General features: G+C 40.9%; 1 protein-coding gene across 3 annotated transcripts in view; it reads left to right on the top strand.

Annotated features, from left to right (window-relative positions):
• NET1 (neuroepithelial cell transforming 1) overlaps positions 1-20,075 on the top strand; it is a 56,767-nt gene extending 36,692 nt beyond the window's left edge. For 2 of the 3 annotated variants that reach the window (XM_075857502.1, XM_075857504.1), the window contains 8 exons: positions 14,912-15,019; positions 15,339-15,506; positions 15,765-15,924; positions 16,024-16,100; positions 16,253-16,510; positions 17,031-17,201; positions 17,692-17,878; positions 18,296-20,075. In XM_075857502.1, the coding sequence (XP_075713617.1) occupies positions 14,912-15,019; positions 15,339-15,506; positions 15,765-15,924; positions 16,024-16,100; positions 16,253-16,510; positions 17,031-17,201; positions 17,692-17,878; positions 18,296-18,690 (1,524 nt within the window). In that variant the 3' untranslated portion in view covers positions 18,691-20,075. Of the gene's footprint in view, positions 1-11,642; positions 11,909-14,911; positions 15,020-15,338; positions 15,507-15,764; positions 15,925-16,023; positions 16,101-16,252; positions 16,511-17,030; positions 17,202-17,691; positions 17,879-18,295 lie in introns of those variants that run through there. The other variant, XM_075857503.1, reaches the window with a different exon arrangement.
• The last annotated feature ends 1,125 nt before the right edge of the window (positions 20,076-21,200 follow it).

Raw genomic sequence — 21,200 nt, 5'->3', positions numbered from 1 at the left:
AAAAAAAACATGTGAAAAAAAAATGAAAAACCCACTTTTTCCCCTTACACAATGCTTTCCTATTAAAAAAACAAAATAAAGTTAAAAAGTTACGCATATTTGGTATCGCCGCGTTCGTAACGACCCCGACTACAAATCTATTACATTACTTAACCCGCACGGTGAACGTCGTAAAAAACGACGGAAAAATTGCTGTTTTCTGTGAATCCTGACTTTAAAAAAAATGTGATTAAAAAGTGATCAAAAAGTCGCATCTACTACAAAATGATACCAATAAAAACTACAAGTCTTCCCGCAAAAAAAAAGCCCTCATACAACTGCATCGGCGAAAAAATAAAAACGTTACGGCTCTTCAAATATGGAGACACAAAAACAAATAATTTTGAAAAAAAAGCGTTTTTACTGTGTAAAAGTAGTAAAACATACAAAAACGATACAAATTTGGTATCGTTGCAATCGTAACAACCCGCTGAATAAACTTATTGTGTTATTCATACTACACGGTAAACGGCGTAGATTTAGGACGCAAAAGAGTGGCGAAATTTCAGATTTTTTTTCTATTCCCCCCCCCCCCAAAAAAAAGTTAATAAAAGTTAATCAATAAATATGTACCTCAAAATGGTGCTATTAAAAAGTACAACTTGTCCCGCAAAAAACAAGACCTTATACAGCTATGTCGACGCAAAAATAAAAACGTTATAGCTCTTGGAATAGCTTGATCATTAAGGTCTAAAATAGGCTGGTCATTAAGGGGTTAAAGGGGTTGTCCAGGATTACAAAAAAAGATCTGCTTTTAATTGGGGCTGAATTGCAATATATAGAGATAATAGGACATCTTTTAACATTTATAATGTTTTACCAAAGTGCCATGGATTCTGCCATATCATTCCACTGTACTATTGGTATGCAGGGCACATTTCTAGTAGCACCTTAAATTATGAGGTGGGTGGGGGCACCTAGCAGGTATTTCCAAAAATTGAAATAGTCAGATATGTGTCCTAAAGACACAGAAGGACTAAAAGAATTCATGTAACAGGCTGCACTCAATCGTGACTCAGCCTGGTTACCTTATCAGGTACTACCCATGTTTTGTAGCAACCATAAACAATATACATTAGAGAGAACCTGATGGAAAATATATGGGATCTTCTAAAGGCCTAGGAAACCTTAAGCAGAACACTTGTTCATTTAAAAAAAAAAAAAAAATGTATAAGCTTCTAGAAAGATCTGCTAATATTATTCACGTGTATGGAATGTAAATTTACTTGCAGGTCTGTGTGATTAAGTAATACTGGGAAGCAGACCGTTATCGGTTTGTCAATCGTCCCATATATGTATTGGGACACCTACGCATTTCACCTACAGGAAGTATTCTCACATCCCATTCTAAATTTATAGGCATTAATACGGAGTTGTTCTCAGCCCCCCACCCCCCTCTTTGCAGATAAAACAGCTACCACTATTCTGGGAAGGTTTTCTACAAGATTTTGGAGGATTTTTGCCCATTCATCTAGAGGAGCATTTGTGAGGTCAGACAACGATGTTGGATGAGAGCCTGGCTTGCAATCTCTGTTCTAGTTCATCCCAAAGGTGTTCGATGTGGTTGAGCTCTGTGCGGACCAGTGAAGTTCTTCCACCCTAAACTCACTCAACCATGTCCTTATGGACCATACTTTGAGCACTGTCGTGCTGGTACAGAAAAGGGCTTTCTCAAATGTCCTCACAAAGTTGGAAGCATACAATTGTCCAAAATGTCTCGATGTGCTGAAGAGTTATGATTTCCCTTCACTGGATCGAAGGTGCCTAGGCCAACCGCTGAAAACAAACCCATAGCATGATCCCTCATCCACCAAACTTTACAGTTGGCACAAAGAAGTCAGGCAGTTTTTGTTCTGCTGGCATTCGCCAAACGCAGACTGTTCCATCACACTGCCAGATTGAGATTGGTGATTCATCGCTCCACAGAACAGTCCAGTGGCCGCGTGCTTTACACCACTCAGTTTGACGCTTGGCAATGTGCTTGGTGATGTAATACACTAGATTGCTTCTTTAAAGGGATATACCATATTTTATTAAGAGGTGGGGATTTGATTGTTGGGTCCCCTCTATTCTTTAACCCCTTAAGGACGCAGCCTAGTTTTGGCCTTAAGGCTCAGAGCCCATTTTTCAAATCTGACATATTTCACTTCGTGGTGATAACGTGAAAAAGCTTAAACCTACCCAAGCGATTCTGAGATTGTTTTCTCGTGACACATTGGGCTTCATGTTCAAGGTAAAATTTGGTCGATATATTCAGTGTTTATTGGTGAAAAATTGCAAAATTTAGAGAAAATTTTGAAAAAATTGCATTTTTCAGAATTTAAATGCATCTGCTTGTAAAACAGACGGTTATACCACCCACAATAGTCACTAGTTCACATTTCCCATATGTCTACTTTAGATTGGCATCGTTTTTTGAACATTCTTTTATTTTTCTTGGACGTTACAAGGCTTAGAACATAAACAGCAATTTCTCATATTTTTAAGAAAATGTCAAAAGCCTTTTTTTTAAGGTACCTGTTCAGTTCTGAAGTGGCTTTGAGGGGCCTATGTATTAGAAACCCTGATAAAACACCCCATTTTAAAAACTAGACCCCTCAAAGTATTCAAAACAGCATTTAGAAAGTTTTTTAACCCTTCAGGCATTTCACAGGAATTAAAGCAAAGTGGAGGTGAACTTTGCAAATTTCATTTTTCTTGCGGAATTTCAATTTTATTCATTTTTTTTTCTGTAACACAGAAGGTTTTACCAGAGAAACACTACTAAATATGTATTGTCCAGATTCTGAAGTTTTTAGAAATGTCCCACATGTGGCCCTACTGCGCTCGTGGACTAAAACACAAGCCCTAGAAGCAAAGAAGTACCTAGTGCATTTTGAGTCCTCTTTTTTATTAGAATATATTTTAGGCAGCATGCCAGGTTTGAAGAGGTGTTGAGGTGCCAAAACAGTAGGAATCCCCCAATAGTGACCCCATTTTGGAAACTACACCCCTCAAGGAATTCATTTATGGTTGTTGTTACCATTTTGACCGCACAGTTTTTTCACAGCACGTATTTGAATTGGGCTGTGAAATGAAAAAAATGTCATTTTTTCCAATAAAATGTAATTTGTGATCAAAATTTCTTATTTTCACAGGGAACAAAATACCCCATTTGGTTGCCCAATTTGTCCTTAGTGTGGCAATACCCCATTTGTGGTGATAAACTGCCGTTTGGGCCCATGGGAGGGCTCAGAAGGAAAGGAGCGCTATATGTTTGTTGGAGTCCAGATTTTGCTGGATTGGTTTTCGGGTGCCATGTCGCATTTGCAGAGCCTCAGGGGTATCAAAGCAATGGAAACCCACCAAAAGTGACCCCATTTTGGAAACTACACGCCTCAAGGAATTCATTTATGGTTGTTGTTAGCATTTTGAGCACACAGTTTTTTCACAGCACCTATTTCAATTGGGCTGTGACATTAAAAAAATGTCATTTTTTCCAATAAGATGTAATTTTTTATCAAAATTTCTTATTTTCACAGGGAACAAAATGCTCAATTTTGTTGCCCAATTTCTCCTGAGTGCAGCAATACCCCATTTGTGGCAATAAACTGCCATTTGGGCCCATGGGAGGCCTCAGAAGGGAAGGAGCGCTGTGTGTTCTTTGGAGTCCAGATTTTGCTGGATTGGTTTTCGGCTGCCATGTCGCATTTGCAGAGCCCCAGAGGTATCAAAGCAATGGAAACCCACCAGAAGTGACCCCATTTTGGAAACTACACCCCTCAAGGAATTCATTTATGGGTAATGTGACCATTTAGACCCCATAGTTTTTTCACAGAACTAATTTGAATTGGGCTGAGAATGAAAACAAAATTATTTTTTCCAAATAATATGTAGTTTTGGCTCAAAATTTCTTATTTTCACAAGAAACAAAATACCCCATTCTGTTGCGCAATTTGTTCTGAGGGCCGCAATACCCCATTTGTTGTGATAAACTGCCGTTTGGGCCCGTGGGAGGGCTCAGAAGGAAAGGACCACCATTTGGCCTACTGGGGATTTTCTAGTGCGAAGTCATGTATGCAGAAGCACCTGAGGTACCAGTACAGTTGAAACCCGCAAGAAGTGACCCAGTTTTAAAAACTACACCCTTAAGGCATTCATCTAGAGGTGTAGTGAGCATTTTGACCGGAGACCTACACCCCATAAACTGTAATGTGGGTTCTCCCGGGTATGGCAATACCCTACATGTGGCTGTTATCAGCTGCCTGGGCACACAGCAGGGCTCAGAGGGGAAAGACGAGGGGGGATAAGCTGTGCGGAGGGCATCAGGGTAAGTAAAATTGGGGTAAATTATAAACCAAGGGATGTATGATAAATTTTAAAACACTTTCATACAGAGCTCTGGTTATTCGGGACACGTGTCACATTGATATATTGTGTCATCCCTTATCGCCCTCTTATAGCAGACTTTGCACCTCTTTTGACTTTTTCCCTTCTTGCTAGTTTGGGGAACTTCCCCTGGAAAGTGTTGCCGCCCTGGTACGATGCGTGTGGCCCCGCTTCCAGAAGTACTGGGTGCCCCCCCTTCTTGGTCCCTAAAGATTAGGTTCTTGATAATCACCTCTTGAAATTCCAGGAAAGTTCCCGTCTGGCCTGCACATCGACGTAGCACGTACGCATTGTACAAAGCCATCTATATGATGTGCACGGCCAGCTTCTTATACCACACCGCATGGCGCTGTAGGGCTTGATCTTACAAGTCCACCCCTCCCATGTACCTATTGTAGTCCAGGATGCAGTCTGGTTTGGGGGTGGCCTTTCCTTCATATATCCTAAACCTGTAGGTATACCCTGATGCACTCTCGCAGCTTATACATCTTCACGCCATACCTTGCCCTCTTACCCGGCAGGTACTCGCGGAATTGAACCCTCCCTTTAAAATGTGCCAGGGACTCATCAATAGAAATACACTTCTCGGGGTGTATGCTGGGGAAAACCGGGCACTGGAACGGTCTAATAGGGGTCTCCGTTTATACAAACGGTCAAAACTGGGGTCATCTCGGGGTGGGCACGGCTCATTATCAGTATAATGTAAGAAGCGAAGTATTGCCTCATTTATTTTTTTAGGTTCCAGTTCAGTTCTGAAGTTGCTTTGAGGGGCCCATATATTAGAAACCCCTATGAAATACCCCATTTTAGAAACTAGACCCCTCAAAGTATTCACAACAGCATTTAGAAAGTTTATGAACCCTTTAGGTGTTTCACAGGAATTTAGAGCAAAGTAGAGGTGAAATTTACATTTATTTTTTTTTGTCAGAAAATCCTCTTTATACCATTTTTTTTTATAACACAAAAGGATTTATCAGAGAAACGCAACTTAATACGTATTGCCCAGATTCTGCCGTTTTTAGAAATATCCCCCATGTGGCCCTAGTGCGGTAATGGACTGAAGCATCGGCCTCCGAAGCAAAGGAGCACCTAGTGGATTTTGAGGCCTCTTTTTTATTAGGCACCATGTCCGGTTTGAAGAGGTCTTGTGGTGCCAAAACATTGGGAACCCCCCAAAAGTGACCCCAATTTGGAAACTAGACCCCTTGAGGAATCCATTGTAGTTTTCTTGGGGTGCATGCGGCTTTTTGATCAGTTTTTATTCTATTTTTAGGTGGCGTGGTGACTAAAAAACAGCAATTCTACTATTCTTTTTTTATTCTTTTTTTTTTTACGGCGGTCACCGTGCGCTATAAATGACATATTCACTTTATTCTGCGGGGCGATACGATTACGGCGATACCAGATGTTTATAGTTTTTTTTTATGTCTTATGGCGTTTGCACAATAAAATACGTTTTGTAAACAACCATTCACTTTTTGTGTTACCTTATTCTAAGAGCCAGAACTTTTTTATTTTTCAATCAATAAAGCCGTGCGAGGACTTATTTTTTGCGTAACGAACTGTAGTTTCGATCACTACCATTTTTAGGTACATGCGACTTTTTTATCTCTTTTTATTCCATTTTTTGGGAGGTGAAGTGACCAAACAATTGTTGTGGTACGGTTTATTATTATTTTATTTTACGGCCTTCACCGTGCGGGATAAATAATGAAATAATTTTGTAGTTCAGGCCGTTACGGACGCGGCGATACCAATTATGTATAGTTTATTTGTTTGTTTATATATTTTTATTAATAATAAAGGACTGATAAGGGAAAAAGGGGGATTTTTACTTTTATTACTTTTAAATCTTTTATTTTATTATTTTTACACATCTTTTTGTAACTTTTTTTTTACTTTATTACTTTGTCCCACTAGGGGACATGAGGGCAGGGGGCTCTGATCGCTATTCTAATACACTGCACTACATGCGTAGTGCAGTGTATTAGAACTGTCAGCTACTCACTGACAGCAAGCATAGTGGGTCCTGACGTTGTCAGGACCCACTAGGCTTCCGTCTATGGCATAGCCGGACGCCATTGTTTGGTGTCCGGTTGCCATAGTCACCATCGCCGGCCGCTATCGCGTAGCAGGCCGGCGATGGCAGCTTAACCCCTAAAAAGCCGCGATCTCTATAGAACGCGGCTTTTAAGGGGTTAATCAGCGGGGACACAGCGATTGGTCCCCGCTGTAGGAGCTGTGACAGCTGCTGAACAAGACAGCAGCGTCACAGCTCCTGTATGTGTCGGGAGGACGGCCGAAACGGCCGTTACTCCTGTGACGTACTATTACGTCATGGAGCGCGAACGATACAGCTGCCATGACGTAATAGTACGTCAAGGAGCGGGAAGGGGTTAAAACTATGTGAAGGGAACGAATATGGCAGAAGTACATTATATTGATGTCCTCCTACCAATATCAATTTGTGAGGTCAATTCACCACTTGAACACACACACATACAAACAGCCGCCAAAAAAAGATGAAACCGTGTGTGTGTGTGTGTGTGTGTGTGTGTGTGTGTGTGTGTGTGCGCCATTATCTACCCAAAAATACGGTGTGCGCCAATTCGCATTAATGTGGCCCAACGTGTTTGTGAAGGATTTAACATCGTCTACAGACCAACTGTGCTCATTTAAGGGGTTCTCCAGAAAACCCACAGCCTGGCTGAGGACCTGAAGTGTATATCTTTCTAACATCCTGTACGATTTAATGAAGCCATTGTAAAGTTTATTTTAGTGCTAGAAGTGATATCTACTTTTAGTTGATGGATATCTAGAAAAACCAGGGGGAGCCTGATAGCTCAACTTTATCTAGTTGGACAGATAGGATTTGCTTCTAAGCTCTTGTACAGTTTTATGTAAAAAAAAAATCCTAGGGTGCAGCCCAGGCCTGTCAGATAGTCACCCAGATCTGTTCTGCTACTACAGACTGTACCAGTGCTCAGTTTAAAGAGGCTCTGTCACCAGATTATAAGTTCCCTATCTCCTACATATTCTGATTGGCGCTGTAATGTAGGTGACAGCAGTGGTTTTTATTTTGAAAAACAATCATTTTTGACCAAGTTATTAACCATTTTAATTTATGCTAATTAGAGGAGTGTATGAGGCTGACCAATCAGTGACCAATCAGCATCATACACTTCTCATTGTTCCAGCCCAGCTTCTTTCACTACACAATCACACTGTAACAATCACACTGCAGTGGAAGAAGCTGGGCTGGAACAATGAGAAGTGTATGACGTGCATTGGTCAGCTCTCCATAGAATCAAGAGAAAGCGTGTCACCGAGCCTGATTCAAACACTTGCTTAGCAACCATCCCAGTCACACGATGAATACCATTATGGTTCATATGGGAAAGTTTAATTTTGGCTGGAGTGTCCCTTTAAGATAACCAAATAATGAAGCCAAGGCATGCCAGGAGATGGACAGTAGTACCCTTTTAGGCTTGGCCTCCCCTGCAATGCTTTTCTAACAGGCAGACAGTTGCAAAAATCTGAAAAAAATCCAACATGGTTATAAACATCCTTGGAAATGTATTTTAGCCCTAGGGAAACATTGAATTTGTGGTGATAGTATTTCATCACGATTTGCAGGCGATCAATTGATGCTGTGAAGCCCTAGCTTTTGTTTCTTTTTATTTAATCGGTATCCGTCTAGGCAATTGTCATGTGGTTTATTTTTTTATGTTGTGTGTCTGTTTTTTGGATTGTTTTGTGATAAATGTATCTATAATCACATGACCTTGGCTTGCGCTTTAAGCCAGCGTACTGGTACCGTGCAGATGCGATGTTTTAATGTTGTAGTTCATAAAGAAGTCTAACCATGGCTCCTGGACTATATGTAAACCATAATTGGCGCAAGCAGCACAAAATGTTGTACCTTTAGTCGCAACCATAAGGTGCCACTAAAATGTCACTTCCCGCCTTACAAATCCAACAGAAATTGGAGGACATGTTTTCCATTGATGGCCTACAACCAGGACTTGCCAATAATATCTGGTCTGTGTGGGTACGACTTGTGTGCGGTCGACTTTGCTGTGTCTTTTCTACGAAGACTGCGTGGTTGGCCATTGACTTTGCATGTGTGGGGGATTCCAACAGTTGTGACCCCTGTATATAGATCAACAATGTATTTTAGTTACATAATAACCCCTTTAATGGCACTTTACTCCGAGTGTAATTTCTATGGACAGCAATTTTGTAAGCCACAAAAAGGTTGACGACCTAAGAAGCCACAGAGCACTTTCATTTCTACAATTTTCTTTGTTATCTTTATTCTGCGGGTCAATATGAAGATACCAAATTTATATATATATTTTTCTTTATATTTTACTACTTTTACAAGGAAAAAACCAACTAAAAATAAATTTTTATTTTGTCGCCAAGTTCTGTGAGCCATAACTTTTTTTTTTTTTTCCCGTCGATTTAAACAGCATGATGGAATATTTTTTTCTGGGCTAAGGCCCCATTCACATAGCGTTTGTGCTATCTGCCAACCGTATATGTTTTTATAAAAATGTGGACCATTTAAAATGTATACAAACGTGTACCATCTTCTGTTTCCGGCTGTTTTTTTGTAGCGTGTACGTTTAGCGTATACTCATACGTTGGTAAGTATAGTAAGAAAACACTGATAGAAAAACATATAGCCTTACATTTGCAGACATCGTCCATTGAGATCGGTGATTAAAAAAAAAAAAACCCGCTACGTCTCATATACTTTTTTTTTTTGTATGTACAGAATAGCATAGCAGACTATGCTTTTCAGTACTTTCAAAAATCAGTAACCCATGACAAACCTAGTCCAAACGGATGCTATTTTGGTCTACGTTTGACCCATTATAGTCTATGTAAACGCCGAGCTATACTTTTCAATCCTTTTTGGTGTTTAAAAACTTACATGCTCGGCGGATAGCACAAATGTGATCTGAATGGGGCCTAAATTGTACTTAATAATGATATATTGTAATAATTCAAACTTTTACGGACGCAGCGATACCAACTATGTTTGTTTTTTTTACAGTGCTTTAGTGGGAAAATGTTTTTGTACATTAAAAAACTAAAAATAAACCTTTAACTGAATTTTTTACTATTTTTATTAGTCCCTCTAAAAGGGCTTCTAGTAATAGGAGCACAAAGATGGCGGACCTGGGGGCCTTCATTAGGCCCCCAGGCTGCAATAGCAACCATCCTGCGATCGCATCGCAGGAGGCCGATGAGCTGTTAGAGGGGGGTTGCCCCCTTTTTCTAACTATTTAAAAGCCGTGGTCACTTTAGACCGCAGCATTTAATGGGTTAAACCAGTGGAATTGCACTCGAGTGCGATCCCGCTCGTTACTTTGAAGTATCGGCTGTAACATATAGCTGACACCTGCATTGTATCGCGCAGGCTCAGCCCGTGAGCCCGCTCCATACTTCCCGTCAGGATCGGGTTAAATGGAGATTATCAGTATAGGCGATAACTGAGATAAACTAGTGAGCAGGCATTTTTCGGCCAGTGAGGCCACGTTCACACTGGTGTATTTTGCGTCCATAATTGTAAACAAAAATCAGACGTGGGTCCAAAACGGAGGCTGCACAAATCTTTCCATTCTACTTTTTCTCTGTGTAGGCTCTACTCCTGGTTTTGGTTTACAAATACTGACCAAAATACTGCTGTGAAAAAGTGCGATGAAATTAACGGTGATGGAAACCTCTGGCTTCCGTTCGTGTCCTTGTTTGTGTCTGTTCAGGGTTCCGTTCTGACGGAAACCTCCGACGGAACGTCAGAAAGAGACCCCAACACAGATGTGAACAGTCAACCATTCCCTGAAAGCAGCCATTGCAGACTGAGAAGAGGCAGACCGTAGTCTTCTTTATCAGGATTAGGCCACTTTTTTCACAGCAGTATTTTGGTCAGTATTTGTAAACCAAAACCAGGAGTGGAGCCTACACAGAGAAAAAGTATAATGGAAAGATTTGTGCAGCCTCGGTTTTGGACCCAGGTCTGATTTTTGTTTACAATTATGGACGCAAAATACACCAGTGTGAATGTGGCCTCACTGGCCGAAAAATGCCTGCTCACTAGTTTATCTCCGTTATCTCCTATACTGATAATCTCCATTCAACCCCTTCCCGATGGGAAGTATGGAGCAGGCTCACGGGCTGAGCCCGCGCGATACAATGCAGGTGTCAGCTATATGTTACAGCCGATACTTCAAAGTAACGAGCGAGATCCCACTAGTTTAACCATGGGCACTGGATCCGTCACCATTGAAATCAATGGCGACGGAAACCACTGGTTTCCGTTCGTGTCAGTTCGTGTCTGTTCAGGGTCCCGTTGATGGAAACCTCCGTCGGAATGGGACCCCAACGCAGATGTGAACGAAGCCTAAAGCCATCCTAAACCAGATATACAGTACTTTAGGATGAAAGATATACGAGTGTCATATCAACACCCACTTATATCTGGAAACTGGTGGCACCAGGACCAGAATGGATAATGGGGTTAAGAGGAGGGGCAATACTCTAGGTAAAAAATTTTTTTTTTTTTAAAAATGAGTAATTATTATTATTCTGTAACTAAGCGTTTGACGAACTTCTGATGTGTCATAGTGACGTGAAGTTTTGATTGGTGGGGGTCCGAGCACGGAGACCCCCCCCACCAATCGCTAAAATGAGGCGTCCGAATTGCTCGTGTGAGCGCTCAGCCACTTCGTTTTCTGTCCGGCTTTTTCCAGAAAGCCGATGTATCGGAGTACGGGCCCATAGACTTTCTGAGCGCTATGACATGTCAGGAGTTAATTGCAGACAAATGCTAGATACGTTTGGCAGGAAACCCTGCCCATGCAAGCTTACAAGCCATAATCTGCTACAGTTGTAGCTCTGTATGTATGTAGTGCTATATAGTTGTCTCCAGTTCTTTTGAAATGAGCTTTTCAATACAAATTCTGCTGTATAAAGAAGTCCCTACCCCTGTTACCGGAACATTTTAATAACCACTGCACAAGACGTCTGTATTTAAAGTTCCTAAGTACTACGGGTTGTTTCTAGCTGCCTTTCTGAGCGTACGCTGGCTCCTGCAATGCTATTTGTAACTTGATCTGTAGAATGTAGGTGTACCAGCTGTCAGACAAATGACATGGGATTCCATGGAAACCCGCCCAGAAGGCAGCTGTGGCAGCTCCTCCCACTTTTAAGTTTAGAACAGTTGCTGCACTTTGTTAAGCTCACACCATTGAAGCCAGGGAAGTATGCAGTATGGGAAGGAGCTGTGAGTGTTTCCTAGCACACAGGAGACTTGTCTATGAAAACGTAAAAGCCCCACAAGGACTTGGGCATCAAAAGTGGATTAGTAGCGACTCGTGTGAGGGACATATTATAAAGTATGGTGGCTCATGATGAAATCGGTGGTCTCTTGCCTATTAAAAGGACTATTCAGGTGATAACCGTTCAGAATCCGGCATCAAAGGAATTGGAGGTATGTACTGGTTAATAATGATTTCCTATGGAGCTGCAACCTTGTGTATATACCAGATTTACATGCTGTTGTAATGGGGCAACCAGAGCCCTCATGGTTATGTTGTACCAGTTCCTTTTTTCCCCCTCTTATCGTCTTATTAGTAACATGTATATCCCATCTATCTATGTTACTCATTTTGTGGGTTTTTTTTCACATTCCCGTCTTACAGCAGTGAACCCGTTTTGAGCTCCCTCGTGTTTCATGGAAATGACCCTCCTGTACGTATCTCGTACAGCATAATGGAGTTCTGTTTAGTCATGGTTTGCTCTTGGAGATTTTCATGAAGAGCTTGAAGCGGTGTGCCTCGGTTGTAATGAAATTGCTTGCCTTGCATGAGCAGGAATCAGTTTGGACAGTTGTTGTGAAGCAGTTCTTTGTACTTTTAACCACTCGTGAGCCTTATCTGGGGCTGCAGTTTGTTTTCCTGTCCGCTTCTTGTATACATAATCTTTTGAAGTGATTTTACTCAATGCATCCTTTCACGAGAGAACAAAGTGTGATATTGTGCTGCTCCCTCCGTGTGTAGGACTAATGTCTTTACCATATGATGAATAAATATCTATATGTGCAGATTTTAAATACATCTTATGGGATTTTGGCCTGGAACGTAGACCGCACAGTTTTTACGGTCAGCCTGCAGTGTGGTTGTCTCCGGTGTACAATAAAGTTGCCTACATCTATCAATTCCGTCAAAATAATTGGATTGCGGTTTTCTAGTCCACTACGGCAAGTATTCTCGGACTTGCTGCACACCGAGTTACTCTATTGCTGTTGCTCTTGATATGGTGACGTAGCTTTATAGTGGCTGTATTATTTTAGCAATGTATTGAGACGGCTGAGGACGCTCGACGTACGTGGACTTTCAGGCATAACCTGTTTTTTCAGTATTTTTCAACTGTCACGTTGAATACGCAGATTACATACTGGCGGTTGGGTTTGATCCATTAATATAAGGGGCCCCTTTGTCCCTTCTTCATGTTAAAATGTGGCTACAGATGAAGTCAGTGGCCCTGTAATATGAACCTAGGCAAGTGACATAATGGCTTTCACACCTGTGTTTTGGTGGACAGAGAAAACTATTGTCCTCTGTTTGACTTCTTATTAAGGACTTGGGTCACAGAGGGGAAGTTTTCTTTTACCTTTTGCTATGCATACAATGATTTGACCTATTTGTAGAAAATAAAATCTGAAGATAAGATTTGTTCTGCAGTGAGGGATCATTGATAGTGGGTTAAAGGAAGATTATTATGTTTCCTTTGCTTACACATGACTATTTCATTACAAGGCGGTAGAGGTTAACATTTGTATGTAGAACACACTATAATCTTATGAAATGGATGTTAAGCGCTCTGATATGAATGACTTCCTAAAGCTGTGTAGAGATGTAAAACGCGTTAGCAGATGCTCTTGTGTGCTTTAGTAAAATCTGTGTGACGTACTGTCTGGTGTTGTATTGTGAAGCAGTCAGGTAGATGTTGCCTGTTAGTCTTCCCCTCTTTTGCTGCAAACACTGGTCACCGTGTAAAGCCTACTATGTAATGTCCAGGTTTAAGCGGCAGTTATTTAGAATATACTATTTTAGAATTGCAAACACTAGCACATGAAGTAAGGTTTACCAACATAGTTTTTAGGAGATGGTGTGCAGGTTAATACCCAATCAACTTGATGTAAGACAGGTTTAGAGTCAGTTAACACAGTTTTTTGACGCGGGAACCGCGTCGGTAAACGCCCCAAAAAACGTCCGAAAATGCCTCCCATTGATTTCAACAGGAGGTAGAGGCGTTTTGTTTCCTGCGAGTGGAAAACGCGGATCGCGGGGAAAAATGGGACATGCCCTATCTTCGGCCGTTTACGTCTCTGACCTCACATTGACATCAATTTGAGGCAGAGAAAGCGTATTTCACGGCGGTTTTTGCCAGCGGCGCCAAATGGTCACGGGCGAAAACCGATGGGAAGTCAGAGACTTAAATGCTCCAAGATAGGGCATGTCGCTTTTTCCCGTGAGACGGTTTTTCCGCTCGCGGGGAAAAAAAACTCCTCCGCCTCCCATTGAAATCAATGGGAGCCATTTTTTGGCGCGTTTTCCGGCGTGTCCTCGTCAAAAAAATGTGTCAAAAAACTACATGTGAACTGACCCTTAAACCCTGTTCACGCTGAGTATTTTGACTAGTTTTTTGGCGCAGAAACCGCTCAGCAAAACGTCAAACTGGCCGAAAATGCCTCCCATTGATTTCAATGGAAGGCAGAGGCGGTTTTCTCCTGCGAGCGGTAAAACCGCCTTGTGGGAGAAAGAAGTGACATGCCCTATCTTCGTGCGGTTACGCCTCTGACCTCCCATTGACATTAATGGGAGGCAGAGAAAGCGTATTTCGCTGAGTTTTTTGCCCGTAGCACTCAATGGGCGCGAGCTAAAAACGCAGCGAAAATCGTGGCAAACAGCACACAGGAAGGTCAAAATCTGCCCCAAAATCCCAAACGGAATTTTGAGGCAGAATTTTCCTCCTGCAAAAAAAACTCTGTGTGAACACAGCCTTAGACTCCGCTTCATTATTTTTGGCACATATCCAAGTAAACAATTCCTCCTCGCAGCAAGCGTTGAAAAGTGTTTTGAGCTGGTAACTTTGTTACACTTCATCTGCCTTGCCCTTTTGCCATATTTAATGCTTATGTGTTTAGTTCTTGGTAAATATTCGTCTTCATTTTTCTAAGTATATTTCTATGCCAAGAGCTTGCCCCTTGAACATTTACTTAGATTACTTTTGTTTTCCTGCTCTATGCAGCTTGCGTGCAGACAGGCCAACCTACGTAAGCCGCTATTGTGCGACTTCCATTACATGCCCGTTAGCGTTTCATATTTGCTTTGTGTTGAATGCCTGTGATTTGATAGCATTCATGTAGTAGCAAGGCTGTAAAAATGGAAGGCTTCAGGCTAACCTTAATGTGTGTGTTCTGCATTTTCAGGAGCCGAGCAACAAGAGAGTACGGCCTTTAGCGCGTGTAACATCACTTGCAAACTTGATATCTCCTGTGAGAAATGGCGCAGTCCGCCGCTTTGGCCAAACCATCCAGGTAAATGAATATTCTGAGATGCCTACTATGAAATCTCAATATGGAATGTTTTACAAGTAACCTTTGTAGTTATAAATCCTACTAGCGCATAGTACAGCGTTGTTGCTGCTCCTACATCTATTGCCCCATATTATATGGGTGCACCAGGTTTTTGTTTGTGTTGACATTGGTTAGATTTTCCTGAAATCATCCAATGTTGTATCTTCTAGTTTTTCCTATGTGCTTGTGACAAAGTATGTCTCGATGGGCATGACTTAACATTGGATCGTGAAAATAATTCTGCTAATACTAACTAGTTCCTATGTTTTCTTCCTAATAGTCATTCGCAATGCGAGCTGAAAACAAGTCCCCAGGCAGTACACACAAATCTTGTAGCAAACTGGCTGCTCCGACCCCTCCAAAACGAAGAAACAGTGTCCTATGGTCTGAAATGTTAGATGTCAATATGAAGGAATCGTTAAGCACCAAAGAAATTAAACGGCAAGAGGTACGCGTTGAAGTATACATACTACTAAAGACTGGGGAGCATTTTCATAGATTGGGCAGTAAATGGTATCATTTGATATACTGCAGGACTACTTTTGAGCATGAAATGTAAGATCTATGTGGTGTATACATATGTAAAGCAGCTTAGTAAATCTATGGTTTTGGGGATCCCTATGAATGTGTAGCTGGGCTTATGGGAATTGTAATCATAATGGGTTTACCATCTATTTACACAGTTTCTCTTCTATTTTATTTAAAGGCTATATTTGAAATGACAAGGGGAGAACAAGACCTTATTGAAGACCTCAAGTTGGCAAGAAAGGCCTACCATGACCCAATGCTTAAGCTATCCATTATGTCTGAGGAGGAGCTGGCACAAATATTTGGCGATTTGGATGCCTACATTCCCCTGCATGAAGGTACAGCTACGGTTATCTATAGTGTGACTTATTGTCCACCCCTTGGCCAAGTGTTTGTTTAGATTTATAATGTGTATATATATCTTTTTTTCTTTTAAGAACTTCTCACGAAACTTGGAGAAGCAACAAGACCAGATGGGACAGTTGGACAAGTTGGTCACATTCTTATCAACTGGGTAGGTTCTACTGAATTTTGATGGATTCTGTTTTTCAGACCATGTTATAGCTGAGAACAAAATCCCTGCCCAGGAGAAGTTTGTTTGTTTTTACTTTTATTCAGGGTTTTTTTTCCGGTTTACTAAGAAAATGTATTTATTTTTCTCCTTAGTTGCCACGACTCCATGCATATAAAGGTTATTGCAGTAACCAGTTAGCAGCAAAAGCTCTTCTGGATCAGAAGAAGTTGGATCGTAGGGTTCAGGATTTTCTACAGAGATGTCTTGAGTCCCCTTTCAGCCGCAAGCTGGACCTGTGGAGTTTCCTTGATATTCCAAGAAGCCGTCTAGTCAAGTATCCCCTGCTTCTCAAAGAAATTTTGCGACACACTCCTAAAGACCATCCAGACGTGAAGCGTTTGGAGGAAGCGGTAAGTGTAACACTATTATTTTTTATTTTTTTAAATGATACTACAATGATGAGAAGCTGTGTAACTATGTGACCTGAAGTCCCTGAAGGGTGTCCCTGGTCTGCATAACGACGGTCAGGTTAATTACGTGACCTCTAAGACCACATGTTCTGCATGAATTCACACAGTCTTCTGTGACAAAAATAGAACTGTCATCATACATGGTGGTGGACCTATTCGTCTAGCTGGACTTAAATATGGGAGGGAGAAATCCACTAAATCTCGCTTTATTTGGTTACGGAAGATCATGGTACCGAATAACTATTTTGTGACATGACCGGCTGGTAACGGTAGACTAAAACTGATCAGAGAATTGTAGGGCTTGGTATTACATATCTGATACGGCCCCAATATTCATATTAATGAAAAAACAATTATGGCGGATCCCTTTTAAAATTGTTTGCCTTGTGAAGGTAAAATAAATGTGTGTCGCGATTTTCAAAGTTTTGTTACTACATTTCATTTTTGTTTCCCTTTACAGCTTTGCTTAATCCAAGGTGTTCTTACAGACATCAACGTGAAAAAGGGCGAGTCTGAATGCCAGTATTACATCGATAAGTTAGAGTACCTCGACGACAAACAAAGAGACTTGCGGATAGAATCAAGCAAGTCCCTACTGTGTCATGGAGAGTTAAAGAATAAGAATGGCCATGTAAGTGTCCGTGTAATAAAACGAGACTTTGTGCTGCTCCTAGATACTACTAAAAATGATGCCATGTGGCCTGACTGCATTCTTCTGCTGTAAGGCTTCCAAAAGAATGAAAAGTAAACAATGAGATCACATTCAAATGGGTTTCACCAATGTAGACGCAGCACATTTCCTGCCGTGTTCCACATGCTGCGGTGACACCATGGCACGCTCATATATGCAGTTAGCATGGTCAGCAAATTATTACTTTGGGACAGGAAGTAGTTTGATTTTATGAAGCTACGTTACAGACTTATCATAACTTCCATGTTCTTGTGCTTTGTGAAGAACACTTCTATGCTGCAGTTACATGACCAAGTTGTAATAAAGTAGATCTCTCCATTTTAATGCTTTATAATCTAATTGCAATGTAGATTGATGTTCAGTGAATAGACCTGTGGTGACGCCAATGATTTGGAATAATCTAATCTGGCGTTTTTTTTTGTTTCTTCAGAAGCTGTACCTGTTCCTTTTTCAAGACGTTCTGGTTCTAACACGCCCGGTTACACGGAACGAGCGTCTCTCTTACCAGGTTTACCGGCAGCCAATCCCTGTCCAAGACTTGGTGTTGGAGGATCTTCAAGATGGCGATGTGAGAATGGGCGGCTCCTTCAGAGGGGCATTCAGCAATTCAGACAAAGGTATACTACCGTGCGTTCCAATGTAGGCTTTGTTACTCTGTATAATGTGTCATTTGAATGTTTTTGTAATGCGGAAGACTTATAATTATGAATTACAAAACTCAAAAAAATTAAATGTAGGTCTTTAAAGGATTCCTCCTCCCAAAATGATGTAAATGTTCCAGTTAGTGGTGGGAATGTTAAATATATTTGCTGCCGCCTTTCCCCATAGTACTTCATCAACCGTTGTTCAACTCCACTGTACTTATGGAGCGCTCAGTTTTTGATAATGGGGATCTCAATATGTAGCATTCATTTTATTAAGCTCTCGGCTATTTCTTTCAGTCTGCAGTCTCAACTTGTATTTTTTCCCCCCAAATATACCATGTTTATTTAAAGGACCCCTTTTATAGCTTTTCATTTCTTTTAACTTTTTAGCCAAAAACATCTTCAGAGTCCGGTTCCAAGAGGCCTGCCTTGGCCAGAGTCACACACTCCAAGCTAATGACATCTTTCACAAACAACAATGGCTAAACTGTATTAGGACAGCAATTGCGCCATACCAACACGCATCAACAACCGAATTAAAAGAGCTGCCGGACCTCAGTGAAGAATGTGAAGAAAATCACCCGCCAGCGGCAAACCCCAAACTACAGAGGCGATCGTCCACTATTTCTGCCGTTGTAGAAATGGACTTTAAAGCAAATGCTGACTGTTCTATTGCAGACTCCCCAGGGGAGCCTAAGGCTTGGAAAATTCAAAGAACACAGAGCGGCAGTCGTAAAACACGAGAGAAGACACAAGGCCTAAAGCGGAAAGAAACGTTGGTTTAAGTGGCAAAAGCGTTTCAGATTGCCTTTTTGCTGGACTTGTTTATAGACATGTACATTTTTATCTTTTAAATGTGAGTGTACTGGGATTATTTCCAGGATCCTACCGTATGTTACCCCATGTTCCCTTTCAGTGGCAGCTACCGGTATGCAGTTAACACTGTTAAAACTAGAGTCGTCTTCCCCCAATCTCCAGAAGCGGGGAATAATAAATGGGATGTGAACAATAAATTATTTTTCATCCCGACAATGACGGTTTTGAAATGATTCTTTATTTTAAGCGTAGGGCATTACAACGTCTACATGACAGTAAATCTATTGGATAATGCCTGTAACGTTGAGAGAATCCAAGTGTAAAGTTAGATCCAGTAACCGCAGCCATATTTGGTGTTTTGTTCACCTTGGACTTCTCCAGCAGGAAGGTTCTGGAAATACACTTAGACTGTAATCTGAGCCGGTCATTTTGTTCTTATTCAGAATGTCAGAAATACCCAAAGCTTTGTTATTTTTACATCTGAAACTTGTTTGAGCAAATCCTGAAGAGACTCTGTTTTAGCAGGTTTTCCATGTTACCTACTGGAATCTTTTTCCTTTTTGTTTTACTGTACATTCCTCCATTTATGTGTTTTTGTGATACGTATTTAATTTTTTTATGTAGTATAGAGGGTTTTTCCGAAGCCAATTTTATTGTATCTTTGAAGATTTTAAAGACCACCCATTGACTTCCCACAGATGCAGGTTTTTTTTTCTTTCCCTTCAAACATGGCAGTTGACTTTGAGAAATACTGTCAAAGTTTATTTATTTTTTTGTTTTTTTTAATCTTATTTTTTTTAAGGTTTTCGGAGGTAGAAAATTGTAAGAAAAGTAGAAACTAGTGAAGGATTTAGGAGATGTAGACTCTGCAGAGTAATGAATACTGTTTTGGCGGGAGGCTTTAGACTTGTTGGGCCATGCATATGGCAAGTGCGTGAGTTTAGGTGGGTTTTCTGTATGTCGTAGAAGGTCAGGAAGTATGTCGTGAAGAGAAGATATTGACTAATATAGTTGATTAGGAAATGGAATAGGTTTAACCGTAGGTGTTTTGGAAGGAACCAATTCAATATAATGTGAAATTGTGACAGTTACGATAAGTTATTTTCCATTTTGACTGCAGCTAGTCAATCAGCATTGTACAGAAATGCACTGCCATGTTATAAACTGTGCTGTAACCTTCATATACTGTATATACTTTTGTATCTTGGAAGACGGTGATGCATGGTTGGGTATTCAGTCACTGTACATAAATCAAATGCATGATTTTTTTTTGTACATTTTTTTTTTTCTGTACAGCAATGTCAAAGTACAATAAAATGAAATCCCTCATATCCTGTGTCATCTATGCACATTATAGGAAAATCAATCAATTATTATTGGTATAAAGATGGAGGAAATAAAACTATAATAAAAAAAAAAAACAGCAGCTCCAGCTATGTGTAAAGGGAACCCATCACCATGGCAGACCACTTTACATTAGGGCTTTCTAAAGTGCCCTCTTATAAACATGTCTTGGCAAAGATGTGAGGAAGCCCTGAAATTGCCTTCGATCCACCGTTTTGGTTCGCTAGAGGCCATATAATGGACCCGCTTTATCGATCCAGCTTTCATAGGGCATCACATGTGGCATTGTACTTATTCCCTTTATAAGCCTTTGACAAATAGAATTTAAAATAGAGTTTTACTGTACATAAAACTAGTCCACCCTTTTCAGTGTATATGTACAGTATATTTAATTGCACTACCAGGCAATATATTTTATTTTTTTAATCATTGGAACAGGACAAACATATTAATCTTGTCCTACTATTTTAAGAATGTTGAACACCGTTATACACTAAATTTTGTATTTGAAGTATGAATTTAATATAACCTGCAGTCAAACCTTACTTTCCATCTAATGACACTTCAAACATCATATAATAGCGTCATGACCCTTTGTAAATATTTTTTAGGCTGTCCTGTTCTTTTTCTGTAGCTCGGAGGACCGATCCTCCACTTTCCAGGGGGGTTGTGCTAGCTGCAGGAGAAGTGGCACGATCTGCAGGGGGAGATGGAGCTATTTGCAGGGGTGGCTCTGCGCTGTGTTGGTTGTTGCAATATCTAGAGGGGGTTGACACTATCTACAAGGGCACTATGGCATTATATGGGCACGACATACAGGGGACACGGAACTGGCACAGTGGCACTATATTTACAGTGGACACTGGCACGATATACAGTGGTATTGTCACGATCTACATGGGCACTGAGGGTTTTTTGTCCCAGCCACCTGAAAACACCGAACAAAGTTTTTTTTAAAATGGATGCGTTTTATTCAACGTCCATGAATGGCAAATAGTGGCGAAAAATGGTCAGACGGCCGGGTAATGGATTCAAATTTTGAGACAAATTGGTGCAAAACAGCCCTTTTCTTACGTCGTGTGAATATAGCCTTATAGCCCTCTTCACTTTTCACTCTGCTCACAGCGATCCAGGG

Source organism: Rhinoderma darwinii, chromosome 3 (assembly GCF_050947455.1).
Source record: "Rhinoderma darwinii isolate aRhiDar2 chromosome 3, aRhiDar2.hap1, whole genome shotgun sequence".
Taxonomy (NCBI): domain Eukaryota; kingdom Metazoa; phylum Chordata; class Amphibia; order Anura; family Rhinodermatidae; genus Rhinoderma; species Rhinoderma darwinii.
Note: the sequence above shows the minus strand (reverse complement) of the source record. Positions and strands in the feature narration are given on the sequence as shown.